Here is a 15,882-nt window from a genome sequence, read left to right on the forward strand (position 1 = left end):
AGCATCTTTCTAAGCAGAGGTCTGAATTTGTGAGATGCTGTTGTCATCTTTCTTAGTGAAAGTAAAGTTAGTGTAGCAGCAACAAGCTCCAGAATTCTTCACAAATAAAAGGGAATATTACCATTTTTCTTAGATACTAGCCTGCATACGTAATGAATCTTGATTGAAGTTTTGAACAAAACACAAAATTTGACTCTGTGCTTCTTCCAAAACATCTTAACAAAAAAAAATAGATAAAATATTGAGCATTGATAACAAAACTATTGGGTTTATTGGTGACACTGCAAGAAACAAACAGAAGAAACCAATTCTCTGTGTAATAACATGATCATTACTTGGCACCAGTTAGTCCTGCCTTAAATGTGGAATGGAAATGAACCCTTTCATTGGTTGCTGTTAGCAGGTTCTTTATGGTCCCATGTAGGCAGAGGTATCGCAAACGGTGCACTTGCTCTATTTGAGTATTTTGCTGTATGATTTCCTCTGGAGTCATTAAAATGATTCATCTCCCCTCTGGCTGTATGTGTGTACCATGGTGATGGTGAGAATCAGCAAAGTATTTTAATTGTATTAGCAGCAAACCCTGTGAAGAGTCATTGCTTGAATTACAGTTTTCAGTTTATAGAATTTTGGCGGAAACATTAAGACAAATTTGCCATCTGTGCCACCTGGACTTACTCATACCACATGGGTGCTGAATGGCAAAACCGCACACTTAAATATTTTTAAGTAGTCTGCATGAGTACTCAAAGGCCTCAGGCAGACGTTAGTACCAATGCATCAGTCATTGTACTAGTAAAGCACAAATGAGTCCTGCTGCAGAGGACACTGCAATGTGGAATTATGACAGGGTGCACCATATGAATAAAAGGCTGGGATCTAGAAGGTGCATGGTTAAGGAGCAGGGAAGTGCTTGAAATGGTCATTGCAGAAGATCTAGAAACCTCATGAGTGTGTGAATGGAGGAACCAGTTTGTTTATTGATCCCTAAGCCTTCTTTAAAGAAAATGAGCAAGTAAACCCAATTGTGTTCACTGCTCTTCTTTGAACAGCCTGGAAGTAAAATGGTGGCATCTGCTAAAGCTGCAGTCCCCACTGTGACTGATCAAGCAGCAGCAATGCAGCTAAGTCAGTGTGCGAAGAATCTTGCTACCAGCTTAGCTGAGCTACGAACCGCCTCCCAGAAGGTAGGTAAAGACTAGTTTTAATCAGCTAAAGCAAGATGTCTTGGGGTGGTGGTCACAGGCTCACTCCTGCTTGGCCCACTGTGTCTCCCCAGGCGAGCTCATGCTCCGGCAGTGTTCACTTCTCAGTATTGCTTTTTTGTGCACAGTTTGCTCAGGCACCCAGGTGGCTTCTGTGTCATAACAGAAAGGGGAGGGAGAAGTGGCAAGAAAACTGAAAAGCTTGTGCTACCCTTTGCATATCAGAAAGACAGGAGGAGCGTATACACAGAGCATCACATCAAAGCTCTGAGCTGCTGTTACCTCTGAAGGAGAGCGGGGAAAGGGGAGCATATCTCATGCACTTGCCAAGCTGGGGAGAACCCAGATACGGCACTGCTGTGGTCAATGTTGTGATTGTGAACTGGAGCTATCACCATTAAAATTCAGGGAAGCACAGGCTATCTGTGTTTCATGCACAGATTTCTAAACTATGTATGGGTTTTAAAAAAAAAAAAAAGTATCTGTGGAAAGTCTGCTCTTTTTTTGTGTCTACACTGAGGCCCAAAACCAGGATTGTAGCATATAGGAGGCTACACCTGAGCTAACTTTAAAATTCCCAGCTCAGGTACTGATGATTGTGGGCTGCCATATCAGAGGGTTCAGTGTGACTTTAGTCACGAAGCAGTTAGGCTATTTGTCAAAGGTGAAGTCCAGACTGCAGCAGTTATTTTCTCAGTACCTGGACTGCCTGGTGTGAAGGTATGTGTACACAAGATAAGTGCATCTCATTCCCCTGGTGGCTTTTAGCAGTATGTTATTCTATTCACAAGCTAAGAATATTGTGCAGGGGTTTGGAATCCCTGATGTGTAACACTTAGTGCCCACAATGGCCTCTAAAGTCATGAGAGCAATAATTTGGGAGGGGGAGATTATATCTGAAGCATTTACTATTTCTGATAGTGGCTTACAGCTGCTAACAGTGATATTGATCTGATTTCTGAATAGGCTCATGAAGCGTGTGGCCCAATGGAAATCGATTCTGCTTTGAATACAGTCCAGACACTCAAAAATGAACTGCAAGATGCGAAGATGGCAGCGGTGGATGGACAGTTAAAACCTCTCCCAGGAGAAACTGTAATTGAGGAAGGATGTTCTTCATTTAAAAACAAACAAACAAAGTTAGCTGTTAAAAATTTTAAGTATTAGAGGCAAAACAAGTTGTGAGACTTTGGATAATGATGACACTGATAGGATTTTGCACTAATTCTCTTAAAAACAGTATATATTCCTACTATACCAGAAGCAGAATTACTCATAGGACTGTAGGGCCTCCTTCTCTATTGTACAAACTACAATTTATTAGCAGCAATGTTTCGGTCTTTTCTTGTCAAAAAGAATTTCTTTTCAATAGCGACAAAGATGAGAATTCAATAGTTCTAAGACTACCAGTCCTGGTAAGCTTAGAAAGTGAAATGTTTTATTTGGCAAAACCCCCCTTCTCCTCAGATGAAGGTATTGATTTCCATTGCTAATTATAAAATAGTTTAGTTGTTCATATTATCTAATATGTTAATTTATTTCACCCTGGACAGGGAAAACATGCTAATCAGGTTTCAGAGAAACTGTGTGCGTGTTCGGTAGCTGAGGTAAAAGCTTGGTTTTTGTGGAGTGAGGAATTTTTTAATACTGTTTAAAAATTAAGTGTTTTAGTTGAGCTTAAACAAAGAATTTTGTCCTTTGCAATTTTTCACAGCTTGAGAAATGCGCTCAGGACCTGGGAAGTACATCCAAAGCAGTCGGTTCATCAATGGCCCAGTTGCTAACTTGTGCTGCTCAAGGCAACGAGCACTACACAGGTAGCGTTTTATTCATAATATCTCTGCGAAACCTCTGCTTTCCATAAAATACTTCATAGAAGGTTTTCTTATCACAGACTACTTAAATCAAGGAATTGCTCACTTTTTTATGCTGATAGTGAATCGTGGCAAGTTACTGGGAATTGCTAGTGTAAATAATGTGCTTCATAAAAGAATAGCGTTGCAATTTGCTGTGGGTCTGTATATAATCAGAATAGATTGAGACATCTGTTGTTTTTGTAAATATATGCCATAAACTATGTGAAGGACAGAATTAAAATGTAATGTAATTTAAAGGTCAGTGTCACTGGAAATGTTGCTATGTCCTTTCAGAAGGTTAAAAGGGTCTTTGGATATTTTTTGAAGCACAGGATGCAAACATACTTGAATAGCTTGGTGACGTTTAAAACTGCATCTCTTACTAGATGTTACCAGTTTACATGTATAATGCAGCTAGTCTCTCTGACTCGTCAATCACATTTGCATAGTTTGAGTTAAAGCCAACACGGAATGTGGGCACACACGGAATCTGCAATTTGGTTTTGTACCTGTACTTCTAGAAAACAGAAACACCTTAATAAGGAAAGGTGGGGGGTGGTTTACTCTTAGATGCTAAAATGTTCTGTCTCCTTATTTCTGTAAGAAATGAAAGCTGTTGATGCAAATGCTACTGTACAATTTTTTTAAACATTACTGATAAAAAGCATTATGGCAATTACCACTTCATGGGATATAATTACATCAGGGCTACATAACTTGCAGTTGCTTTCATTTGAAGCAGATGTAATTGCATTAAGATGACTCGCGTTTCTATCACAGTTATGCAGAAGTTAGCACTGGGTATCTGACAAAGGAATACGGATACTTGCAGCTGATACTAATTAATTGAATCTAGTAGCTCTCAACATCAAACTATAAGAGCTGTTTGGTTGGGAAATCCTACAAATTGATGGGTTCCTTTTCAAAGCTCATGTAACTATTTTCTATCTCATGCTGTCTTGTTATGCAAAAACTGTTGTGTGCTCAAGCAAACACTGAGTGTTTGCAGGTATTATGGCATTCTGCTTTTTCTCTGCGATAATTCTTTGCAGCTTATATTCACTATTTAATAATTCCCTCTTGTCTGCAACTGTAACGGTAAGTTTCTTTTCACTTTATACTGAAAGTCATTGTAGAGGATGAAAGCAGCACCAAATTGAAAGCAAAACAGTCAGACCTTTTTATTTTGTGGTGCTGTGATAAGCTAAGTCAAACTTAGAAGATGCTTACTGGTACCCTAAATAAAGGAAGCAAAACTTGTGGGTATTTTTCGTGAATTTTTCTTTAAATTAAGAATGTAGAAAGCTCTCTGTTGTTTGTCAAATAGAAAGGTTGTAACTGCAACATAGGCAGTACTGTTTCTCTGACTAGCTTGGCTTTACTTTGACATATAGTATCACTTGCTTTTCATTATCTTCTGAAGTTTCTGCGTTTAAAAGTGTTCAGTTGATCATAAAAGCCATTGGTATTAAAATGCGAACATAGCTACTTTGTGGGTTGTATTTGGTTGTGACGTCCCAGCTTTCTAAACGTTTCCAGAAGGGATATTAGAACATTCTAATAATTTTTAATGCCTAAATATGGATAACCAAGAGGTCTTGTACAGCAAATGTAAACCTTTTCTATAGCTTTCTTTTGGTAGGAATAGTATGATTTTAACATTATCACTCAAAATATACCACCTATGTTAATTGCATATATTGTTGACTAGACTATGTGCTAATTAAGGTCTCTTAAAAGACGATTTTATATTGGTTTTCATTAAGAGCTGAATTAAATTTCAAAAATAGAAGAATGGGACCATTATTCATACAGTTGTACACCTTAGCGCTAGAGCTGATGAATGTCCTATAATGACAGACCACAGAAACTTATTTCATGACATCCTCCCTGTGACTTCATTCAGTTATTTTTATGTGCCTGTACTTGCAGTGATGTTAGGTTGTATCAAGTTATATCATCCCTAATGATCTCTTTTATTTTTTTTAAATTCCTTGAACTTTTAAACTATTGCTGTGTTTATTCTCTAAAAAATCCAAAGTTGCATTTTCAGAAGAGGCAGAGACGCTGTTGCTCTGAAGTCATGTACACGGTTCTTGCAGACAATCAATTTTCCCCCATAGCTTGGAGCATGAGTTTTTCCTCATTTCCAGGTTTTAGCTTTTCTTCTTTTTCAGTGCTTCACTAAGATTTAGTCACTGATATAAGCTGTGCCTGGAACGTGGTCTTTGGGGTATAATATTTACTATATGGCTTCACTACAGGCATTTCTCTAGGCAAATGATGCTGTGTATTTCAAATGTGTTCATGTTTGAAGATTTTCTTTTAAACTGCGTTTGCAGTGTTATTTTGCAATGGGATAATTACCTGCAAATTCATCTGTCATAAAATACAAAGATCATCTTTAAGGGTACTAATAGAATCCTTTATGAAATCTGAACATAGGAGTTGCTGCCAGAGAAACTGCTCAGGCTTTGAAGACTTTGGCTCAGGCAGCACGAGGGGTTGCAGCGTCTACTACCGACCCTGTGGCAGCACATGCAATGTTGGATTCAGCAAGGGATGTCATGGAAGGCTCTGCTATGCTTATTCAGGAGGCGAAGCAGGCTCTGGCTGCCCCAGGGGATGCAGACAGTCAGCAGAGATTAGCCCAGGTAAGTTGCGACTTAGGCACCTACGTGAATTATCAAACACCCAGTGAAATGTAGCATTAAATAATGAGAGAGAACAGCAGAAAATAAGGCTGCAAGGAATGTCAGCTTTCTAGTCCTTCCAGCAACTCTCAGATAGTAACAGCATGCTTACGTTAAACAATGCAGATGGTGCAAAGTATGGTATTTTAGTCATCTTTTAGGAAAATAAACTTATACATTGGTGCAGTTAAGTGCTTTTACTCACAACATATTTGAGTAGGCTGCTTTACTGCAAAAATGAAACAACTGTTAAAACTGATCATTATCAAATGAAGGATCTGTATTCGTGTTATATTCAAAAAGTGAATGCACGTTTTCTACACATGTGGCACCACTGCTTTTGAAGACTTTAAGGAGTAACAGTGTTACCGTAAGTCAACAGGTTCTTTTTTACTGGTTTGAAAAGTTCTATAATTGGCCTGTATCTTAAATAATTTCTTATGAGGAGGCATTTGTTTTAATCAGGACTTTGAAAACGGGAAGTAGCATGCAAAGGATTTCTGTGGTTAGTATATGGTTAACTTCAGGGGCATTCCCTTATCTGCAGTGCTGCAGCCTTTATCCCAGGTGCCAGGAGCAGTTGTGGAGCTGCCCTGACAGCACTATCCTATCAAATGGGTGAGCATACATAATGACTACTGCTAGACTACAGGTGAGCAAACCAAGAAAGTCGCAAGCCTCAAGAACCGTCCTGTTAGAGTCGGAATGTAGGAATTGCTGGCTATAGAATGTGCCTCCTATTACATAAATGACCACTTAAGCCTTTCTTGGTGTGGATGTGTTTACTTCTGTGTTGTAGGTGGCAAAAGCAGTGTCTCACTCCTTGAATAACTGTGTGAATTGTCTTCCTGGACAAAAGGATGTGGATGTGGCCTTGAAGAGTATTGGGGAATCTAGCAAGAAGCTCCTTGTTGATTCGGTGAGATATCTTTTAAGATAGAAAATAAATTTCAGAGAACTAAAAAGCAGATCTGGGTTCCCCATGTGTCAAATTATTATGTAGTAAAAGTACCCTAGTATACTTCATTTAAGTTTTGTTTAAGTTTATGCAACTTTAAGTAGCTGCTACTTTGGCTGAAATGCTGCTCTAGTTTATGGGAAAGGTAAAACGTGTCTGTGGCTTATGAAGGCAGTATTAAAGTTGTTGTCACAGATCACCATTACTTTGGTTTTTTGAAAATGCCAACTCTGACTTAACATTTTAAAGAATATGAAAATTTGAAAATCTTTATCCATCTCCCACCTAGAAGTGATCAGTTCAGTTTAAGGAGTGTTGTGGTCGGTCAAAAAATATTTGGTGCATCTGTGGTCATTTTGTGCGAGGAGAAGAATTGTTATATTTCTGTTGAACTGCATCCATGTCAAAAAAACCTCTTTGTGCACTGGTAATTTGCCAGAAGTTTATATGATTTTAACAACTTTTTTCTGCACCTACCAGTGATCCTGCTACCCTGTGAATGAAGGAGGAATTGTATTTTGATATGTTTGTGCAATGCCTTTTTGTAAAACTAGGTCAGAAGTTTAGAATCATTGTGAAGAGCTGCCAATACTTGTGTGGTGTGCTGGAAAGCTTGTTTGTGGAAGTGAACGATGACTTGGAGACCAAAATTCTCCAAGTTTTTCCACTGAGTTCATCGCTTCGAATTTTGTAGCTGAACCATAAAATAGCTATCGTCATCTCTGTCCCTTGAAAGACTTATGTACTTGTCTCTCCCTTGAAAGAAAGAGCGGGACATACAGATTTCTGGTTGATAGCTGTCCCGTAGTTGGACTATTCTGCATTCAGAACTGAATCACTAATAGTCCAGTTGCAGTACTCCGTTCTAGCTTGTATGTGAAGCTCAAAACTGTATTTAGTGTTCTTGAATTGTGTTGAACCTTCCAGCTGTGAAGGACTGGTGTGAGGTGACAGACAATAAAATACAGCACTTGGTCTCTTACAGCTACCTCCAAGTTCTAAGTCATTTCAGGAAGCTCAGAGTGAACTGAACCAGGCAGCAGCAGATTTGAATCAGTCAGCAGGAGAAGTCGTCCATGCTACACGGGGACAAAGTGGGGAACTGGCTGCAGCTTCTGGAAAATTCAGTGATGATTTTGATGAATTTCTTGACGCTGGTATTGAAATGGCTGGCCAAGCACAAGTAAGTTTTCTGTCTTGCTAATTGGGACCAAGGGTTATCTTAGGTATAGTATCTTGCAGTGCAGTATCTTGGTTGTCTTGTAGCACAGTACAATATGCTAGTGTGAGCCTATCCAAATATGACAGGTGATGTTGTTATGAAGCAGTCATCCGTAACAGGTTATCCGGAGTGAAGTCAACTCAGCATTTGCATTTTATGCAGGGTACTGGTATTTGTTCTTGTGCCCAGTCAAAGATATTACTTCATACTCCTCTGTCTAGTTTGAGCTGTTAACTAATTTGAGCTGCATATCTGAAGGTACAAAGGTGTTCTGAACCTCTCAAAGCTTATGGAAAGGGTTGCTTCTATTTTGGTAGAACTACCATGAAGCATAATTTATGTCAACAGTGTTCAAAATTTAGCACCTTTCTTTGCTAATTTTCAAATGCTTTAAGTAGAGGGAAGAAAAGATGCATTTAAAATCCAGATTTGATATTGCTCTATGGTGCATGCTGGTGTGGACCTGCTACAGAGTGGAGCAAGCATTTGAGGAGGGCTGGCTAAAATGCCATGGATCTGACAGAAAGCACTTGGACTTCTGTTTAGTGATTTAGAATCTCGCAGAGTTCTTTCTATTCTGATGAACTCGGTAACAATCAGGAATGTTGTCACATATTACCTAGCTTACTCCTAGTAGTCTAGGTATAATTTTGAAGTTGGAGATACCTTCTTCATTTTATCTTACTGGGTTTAGGTGTACTGAATTACACTAATTGGTCATTTGGAGATTATTTAACATAACAAATGTCAGCATATAAAAAAGGGTCATGTACCAGGAGAGCTAAGAGGACTTGCAGAAAAAAGAATCTGCAGACTGTTTTGCCCTAGTTAGTAGGAGGAACTTGCAAACCTAAGAAATGATTGTTGAAAGAAAACTAGGCAGAAAGTCTTGAGGGTGCCAGTCCTTTGAAGTCATTTATGAAGTGTCTCTATAGAGCAGATGCTTTGTAGATAGAGCTGAGTAGAGAGATCGGACAATGACTGCTGATTATTCTCCATCAAAACTTAATCATTCAGGTTCCAGATCCACGAAGTGAGTTAGGCACCAAATATCAGCTGATTCTCTGGAATTGAGTAGGAGTTAGGTACCTGACTGTTGTTTAGCCATGGGCCTCACTGACTTTTAGAATGTTTTGTCTGAGGCAATTCAATGAAGGCAAAGGTAGAAATGATACTGCAAATAGCTACTTGAAAAGAGAATTCCAGCTGCTGATGACCTTGTGGCCCTTGCCAGTTTGCTTATCCTGCCAACATAGGGGGATGATAACCATCTTAGTTATTAATGGCTGATCTTTCAAAAGAGAATGCTTTCCTTTCTGTCTGTGTCTAGTTATTTGGCCTGAACAGAAGCAATACCAGGTATTTTGGATGCCCAGCAAAATGAGGGGCTAGGGAGGAAGCAGAATGTAAAATAGAGTAAAAGGTATTCACATCAGCTGAGTAACATACAACCTTTTTACATAAAACCCTGAACAGACAGTTAGAAAGAACATATTCACTTCTACGGATCATTGACAGAAGAATCTAGTCACAGCTATTTGCTGTGATAATGCATACTTCCCTGTAATTGTATGTATATGCAGGTTTTCCTTTTCAAGCAATGGCTTAAAATAAGTAATAGAATATCCAAGTCAGAATGTTTACCGAAGTAGGCTTATAGAAACATATTTTCTTGGGATAGAGGACTTTTGGGAGGGATCTTTCTGTATGAGTAATCCCAGTTAGATGCTAGAGAGCCTGTGGGTTACACAGAGGATGCTAGAATACAGACAGTGTACACTGAATAATGTGGATCAGTTGTGCCAGGCAGAGACACATGAGAGTCTTGACAACAAAAGCATTGTTCAACAAGTAATAAAGTTTCTCCATTGCTCATTTGTGAATACTGCCATTGTTAGAAACCAAGCTATTTGTTATATGGGTTTCTTTTTCTGTTATCTAAGTACAGCTAGAGGCACCTGTCGAGGTGAACAGAGGCTTTGCTCCATGTCCTTCTCCGGACGGTGGTCCCCTGCATGTCAGTGGTTTCAGGTGGATAAACAAACCGGGTTTCCAAATGTGGTTTTTAGCACACTCTCTTTATTGCAAACTCTGCACTTAATGTTATGCTGCTGTGGCTTTGCAGACTAAAGAGGACCAGATTCAGGTAATAGGTAACCTCAAGAGCATCTCTATGGCTTCCAGCAAGCTGTTACTAGCTGCCAAGTCTCTGTCTGTTGATCCTGGAGCTCCTAATGCCAAGAACCTCTTAGCAGCAGCAGCAAGGTAAGGATGTGTTGCTTGCTTTAGGTTTTCCTAAGATACTAGCTTTTCTCTGTGATATTTATAATATGTTTATATATTCTTCTGCTATTGACAGTTAACTAAGTGGTCGGAACCTGCAGTTCTATTTAAATGAAAGTATGCCGGAGGAGAACTCCTTATTTCGGAGTAGTTCCTTGACTGGCATAACTTGTTACCCTTAGTGGAAATAAGAAACAGCAGTTGAAGAGTTGGCCTGGCTTTTGAAAGGGACTAGTGTGTTTTACCTACTGTTTTTTTGCCATCTGTGTTCTGACAAGGCAGTAGCTATCAGTAAGCCTCTCAATCCCTAACAAAGAAAAAAAAAAAAAATAATGTTCTTCTACAGAATGTGCTTAAAAAATCATGTTGTGGCTACCTATCACTAACAGTGTGTATGTGTGTATGATCAAGAACACATGAAAGGGTTAGATGTTATGTGTATTTGGTGGAAGATACCCTTACTTTAAGGATTCTGTCAACCATGCCCTGAATTTCATCTTGTGGACCCTGTGTCTCAGTCAACCTGCTCAGTGTTGATGTGAAAAATAACACTGCATTTCAGTGTTTGACTGGATAATCGCCTCTCCTTCACTTTGTCAATCCTTTTCACAATTTTTTTCCCCCGAATTAACTTTTTATTCAGTTATCTAAGTTTGTAAATGGAATGTTCAAATATAAAATTGGAAAGGGACTGCTGAAGGACAGATAGACATCACACCTAGAAATGTCAGCATTAAATCAGATGAATGTCTGAGATTGCGTGGATGTGACTTCCAAAATGTTTACACCCACGAAGATTAGCCTAGAGAGGATGTGAGTAAGTTAAAACTGTTACTTCCTTGGGGATAATGTAGTTGACGTTTGTTCTGGACCCTTTCTAATAGCAATAACTTTATTTTTAAAAAATAAGTCCACTCCTTTAATAAAGGGCTTCTTAAAGAAGTTATGCTACTTTACTGTCATATTTGTTAAAAAAAAAAAATATTCTCACATCCATCTTGTCTCCCCAGAAATAAATAGCTTCTAGGAAAATTGTAGGTAATCAAAGGCACACTGCTTAAAGGTGAAGGAGTTGCATGAGCTTTTGTTATTGCCACAGCATCAGACTGCTACAGATTTCTGCTTTAGGCTTGGAGCATTCCTGTTTGGAGCGTAGAGGAAGTTAGTGTCCCCAGTGAAGCCCAGTTAGTTGTTAGTTTCTACCAGGCTGGTATTTCCTCTGTAGAAGCATGTAATAAAAAAAGGGAGACAAGCCATGCAGAGCCTTTAGATGTTCTATTTTGCCATGCTGTTAGCGTGTGTGTGTGTGTCTGCATGCATAAGACTTTACATAGACATCAGATAACCCTGAAAAGTAAATACCGTATCAATTCTCAGTTTGTCCTTAAGACGCTAAGGAGACACCTATTTCCCTTCTCAAATCCTCCATGGCTGCTTGTGACAAGCTTGCCAGGGCTCTGTTCTCATTCCCTGCTATGATATGGTCAGGGTCAAGTATTTTTACTTTCTTTTTTCTCATGAAAATGAAGAAAGAGGCACAGCTTCCTTTGCTTCCTGTTTATAAGATGGCTTATCTTCTCATTTTTTCTCTCATCTTCTACAGTACTGTGATTAATCTTCTTGTGTTTTCTTTCCTTTCTTCCCCCTTTGTTCCAGCTATAATAGACACTCAAACTTTTTCAGTAGCTTTGGCCTCCTTGTGGAGGCATTTTTCTTGACTTCCTCTGACAGTCTCATAGGACTGCAACAGTGGCTGAGTTCCCTGCAGGATCCAAGTATTTATATGCTGTATTTGATGAAAACAGATGTGGCTTTTAGACTTCTGGCAGTGCTCTTCCACTCTGGAGTTGGTGTTTGAGGGGCCACCTTCCTGGTTCTACTGCTTCCAAATAGTTTTAAAGTAATGCTTGTACATTTGGGTGTATTCCTAGATACAGGTACCTGGTGTGTGGTAATGATATTCATGAGACCACGCTGCATCCTCTACAAAGCTGACAATTCTAGTTTGGGGGGGTTTCTTTAACCGCTGATATTCTCTGAGTCAACGTGCATTGTCTCTCTTAGGTTAAAATCAACAGCAGACAAGATATTTTTGCATGAAGTTTCTCTGGGATTGAACAGAAGCTTCCATTTTTGCCATCTATTCATGTCTGTATGCAATGACATTTTTCTGATGCATAGAAATCACTGATGTTCAGGAGGTTGAGAATCCATCATTTGTATTGATGTTACGCTGGTGAAGCCATGCATGTTGTTTTTCAGAGGTGGATAATAATTGTAAAAATATTTGTGTATATACACACACATTGACTCAGAGAATATCAATGATTAGTTAAAGAAAAAAAAAAAAAAACAACAAACTTGATAACAGACTATATAGCAGGACTACGTGTGTATAATACCGTATGCCAGACAGGACACAAGACATATGTATGTAACAGTCCTAAAAGGCAGAGGAAGTCGGGAAAGATGGCTCCACAAGGACACCAAAGCTACTGAAAAGGGTAGGATTCTCAGTTAAACAAATATATCTATTAGTTTCCATTCTTTTTGCCCTGGAATTAAACATAAAACCTGGTGTATATGTAATAAGCACATCCTGCTTCCTTTTGTAACAGTATGATACCATCCCTCTAGGTAATCATGTTATTGATGTTACCTATCATGTTGTCAAGTGCCAGTTTTCTTAAACAGAAAATAATCCAAATGCCATGCAGAGTTTTCAAGGCCAGAGGAAAGCATATTCTCCATGCGCTTGGATTTCACTCATTTTCTAATCTGCTATGGGAAACAACACAGAAAACTTGCATTCCACTAAAATGTCACAATACAAGCTAAGTTTTTGCAAATTGGTGACAACATGCCTAGCTATAGAAAATGGTCTTTGATTAATAACCATGAACAGCAGACTTCTACTTCCTCCTGCAAAGCCTCTTCTTCTAGAACCTACTTTCCTGGGTGGTTAGCCATTAGTCTAAAATGAATGTAGTTATAAAAAATTTTGCTTAATATCAGAGCATTCATTGCAAACGCAAATAGTGACTGTATTGTATGTCAGATTCAGCCTGTGTTCAAGAGCACCGGAACTGTGAACTCCCATAGAAACATAACGCAAAAATATGTTGTTCTCTGTAGATTTAAACCAAAGGGAGCCAATGCAGAGAATATCAGAGAATATCAATGATTAGTTAGAGGAAAAAATCCCAACTTGATAACAGACTGTAGAAATATATAGCAGGATTATATGTGCGTCTGTGTAATACAGTATGTCAGACAAGACACAAGACTGTGCTAGCGAAGGGTATAGAATATAACTTTACATTCAAACATCTTTTGACGTACCAGCCACTTGTTTCTGTGTTTTTTAAGGCTTCTGGGGTGCTAGTTGATAAATGATTCGGTTAATATCAGACCTGGAGAAGTGCTAAAATACCTTTTAGCAACTAAGTTATGTCACTCTGCTAGCGTAGTGGGTTGACCTTGGCGTAGTGCCAGATGATGTTTTGCCCTTTCTTAACTATTTTTTCCCAGAGGTGCCACCAGCTTGGCTGCTGGGCTCAGCTGTGTCCTGCGGTGGGTCTGTTGGAGCTGTCTAGAACCAGCTGTGCCTGGCATGGGGCAGCTCCTGGCCTCTTCTTACTGAGGCCACCCCTGCAGCCAAAACCTTGCCACAGACACACAATACACTTATTGCTGTGAGGTGAAGCTTCTGTTTCTTCTGGACTAACTTCTCAGTTGTTCGCACTGAAGGGATAGATTTTCAGGTGTGGATCACTATCAAATGCTTTAGTGAGAATGTTTTTGCTCCTATGAAGCTTGTTAAAGAAGAGGTCTCTAGGTGAACTGTTTAACATCCAGTTAATCCGCAAACACTGAACAGAAAAAACGTAGCAGAACATCAAAGTTTTAAATTTTTATGCAGTGTACAGTTAATGAAACAAAAGTTTTAATGAGAGGAATAGTTTAACTTCAAAATACACCTTTTTTTTCCTTCTACTCTCCCTAGAGCTGTGACTGAGAGTATAAACCAGCTCATCACGCTGTGCACCCAGCAAGCTCCCGGGCAGAAGGAATGTGATAATGCACTCAGAGAACTAGAGGTATTACAACATTTCAAAAGTTCTTATGAATAAAAATGGGCCCCGTTTCCTTTGTTTTCTTTGTCCAATTAGCTGCTGTCACTGTCTTCTCACTTGATATCTGTGGCAGGGGTTCTAATTGCGTACGAGGTAAGCATAGAACCTCTGTGAACACCTTGTAGTTTTGGCCAGAATGAAATTTGCTGCCCTGTCCACATCTCCTCTTCCCTGCCCCTCAAAAGGTACAGTTTAGTCCTTATTATTCATACTTACTGTGAATTAAGGAAGAATCATGATGAGATGGACATTCCCAGTACCAGCAGTGCACTGCACTATCTTGATTTTTCTGCTTATAGAATGTTGTTACTGACACCCCACTTCAGGATGACGTTTCCCATCTTTTACCCTGTTGCTCCCTGCCATTTCTTAGTGTAGATTTTTGATGCTTTGTATCTGCTGTCACAGCCAAGCTGGTATGACGTGTGTCAATACAGGTTTTTGCAAGGTATGTTCTGGTTCATGAGTGAAGTGTTTGGCTGGCTAAATAGTGGGTAGCAGGTCAGTTGAAAGGCCTAATTCTAAGGCTGTGCACTGATTACAGGGGCAGCTGCTTACAATAGTAGGAAATGGCATCTTTTTTAATTAAACTAAATGTTTGTTTGCTGTCAAGGTCAGAACATTGAGGGATGACTGGCCTGTGTAGAGAACATAAAACACACCACCTTCAAGCTTTTTATTTCTACCCCTTGGTATCAAAAGGACACAAAGGTCATTGCAGTGCATTCCAGGATATTGTGAGCTTTTGTAGTATGCAAGTCCACAGTCATCATCCCAAAATATTGGTAGGAGTGTGCCTAGGAGCTGCTTTGTACTTCTGAATTCTTAGCTTCTTGAGCTTAGAAGTGTTCTCCCCTTGGTTAAAGGGAGTGGCAGCAAGTCCAAATAATAGAAAGAGAAAACTGGAAATTGGGCCGTAATGTAATGGCTGCCTGAAATCACTGCAGAATGTAGGAGCGGAGCAAGCAGGGGGAGTGAAGCGCCATTCCTCAGGACTTCCTGAAAGACTAATGGGGAGAGATCTGCAAAACGGCAGGGATGTGAAAGGTCAGAATTCCCAGCTAATGAGCCACAGAAAACTGAGAGCATAGGGGAGAAATGTAGGGCAGAACAGCCTTAAGAAGCCATTGCAGAATATTGGTTCTGTGCCAATAGCATGGCTTGCATGGATTGCGAGCAGAGCCTGGGAAGGGCAAAAGGAAGATCTGTAGCTTCCTGAACTTCAGGAAGCTGAGAGGAACAGTTAGCAAGAAAAGCCTGGGTGTATGAAATTAGATTAATTTCTGAGAAAAGGGAGACTGAGGCAAAATCACGCAGTCCTGAAACCAGACTGGAGACTGGTATCAAAGTGACCTGAGGAACCTATCAAGTTTTGGGGAAAGCATTCTTAGTAGTCTTAACTTTCAATTTCTCTTTTCAGTGATTAAGCTCTTACCTCTTCCCTGCATTTCCCCAATTCATCACCTACTATTTCTCGTCTCCCCAAGGCTTCTTAGAAGTACTAAAAAGTACTGTTTCTGTAGAAAGAG

The 15,882-nt window shown here is 39.5% G+C and overlaps 1 protein-coding gene across 1 annotated transcript in view; it reads left to right on the forward strand.

The window, feature by feature from the left end:
- The window catches only part of TLN2 (talin 2), a 175,042-nt gene that overhangs the window by 93,689 nt on the left and 65,471 nt on the right, over positions 1-15,882 (forward strand). Inside the window, exons 25-32 of the mRNA XM_009330049.1 lie at positions 1,053-1,187; positions 2,172-2,300; positions 2,920-3,022; positions 5,507-5,715; positions 6,554-6,673; positions 7,698-7,895; positions 10,060-10,199; positions 14,224-14,317. Of these exons, the coding sequence (XP_009328324.1) occupies positions 1,053-1,187; positions 2,172-2,300; positions 2,920-3,022; positions 5,507-5,715; positions 6,554-6,673; positions 7,698-7,895; positions 10,060-10,199; positions 14,224-14,317 (1,128 nt within the window). The remainder of the gene's footprint in view (positions 1-1,052; positions 1,188-2,171; positions 2,301-2,919; positions 3,023-5,506; positions 5,716-6,553; positions 6,674-7,697; positions 7,896-10,059; positions 10,200-14,223; positions 14,318-15,882) is intronic.

The sequence above is a fragment of the Pygoscelis adeliae genome, unplaced genomic scaffold (genome assembly GCF_000699105.1).
Source record: "Pygoscelis adeliae isolate BGI_AS28 unplaced genomic scaffold, ASM69910v1 Scaffold298, whole genome shotgun sequence".
In the NCBI taxonomy this organism is placed as follows: domain Eukaryota; kingdom Metazoa; phylum Chordata; class Aves; order Sphenisciformes; family Spheniscidae; genus Pygoscelis; species Pygoscelis adeliae.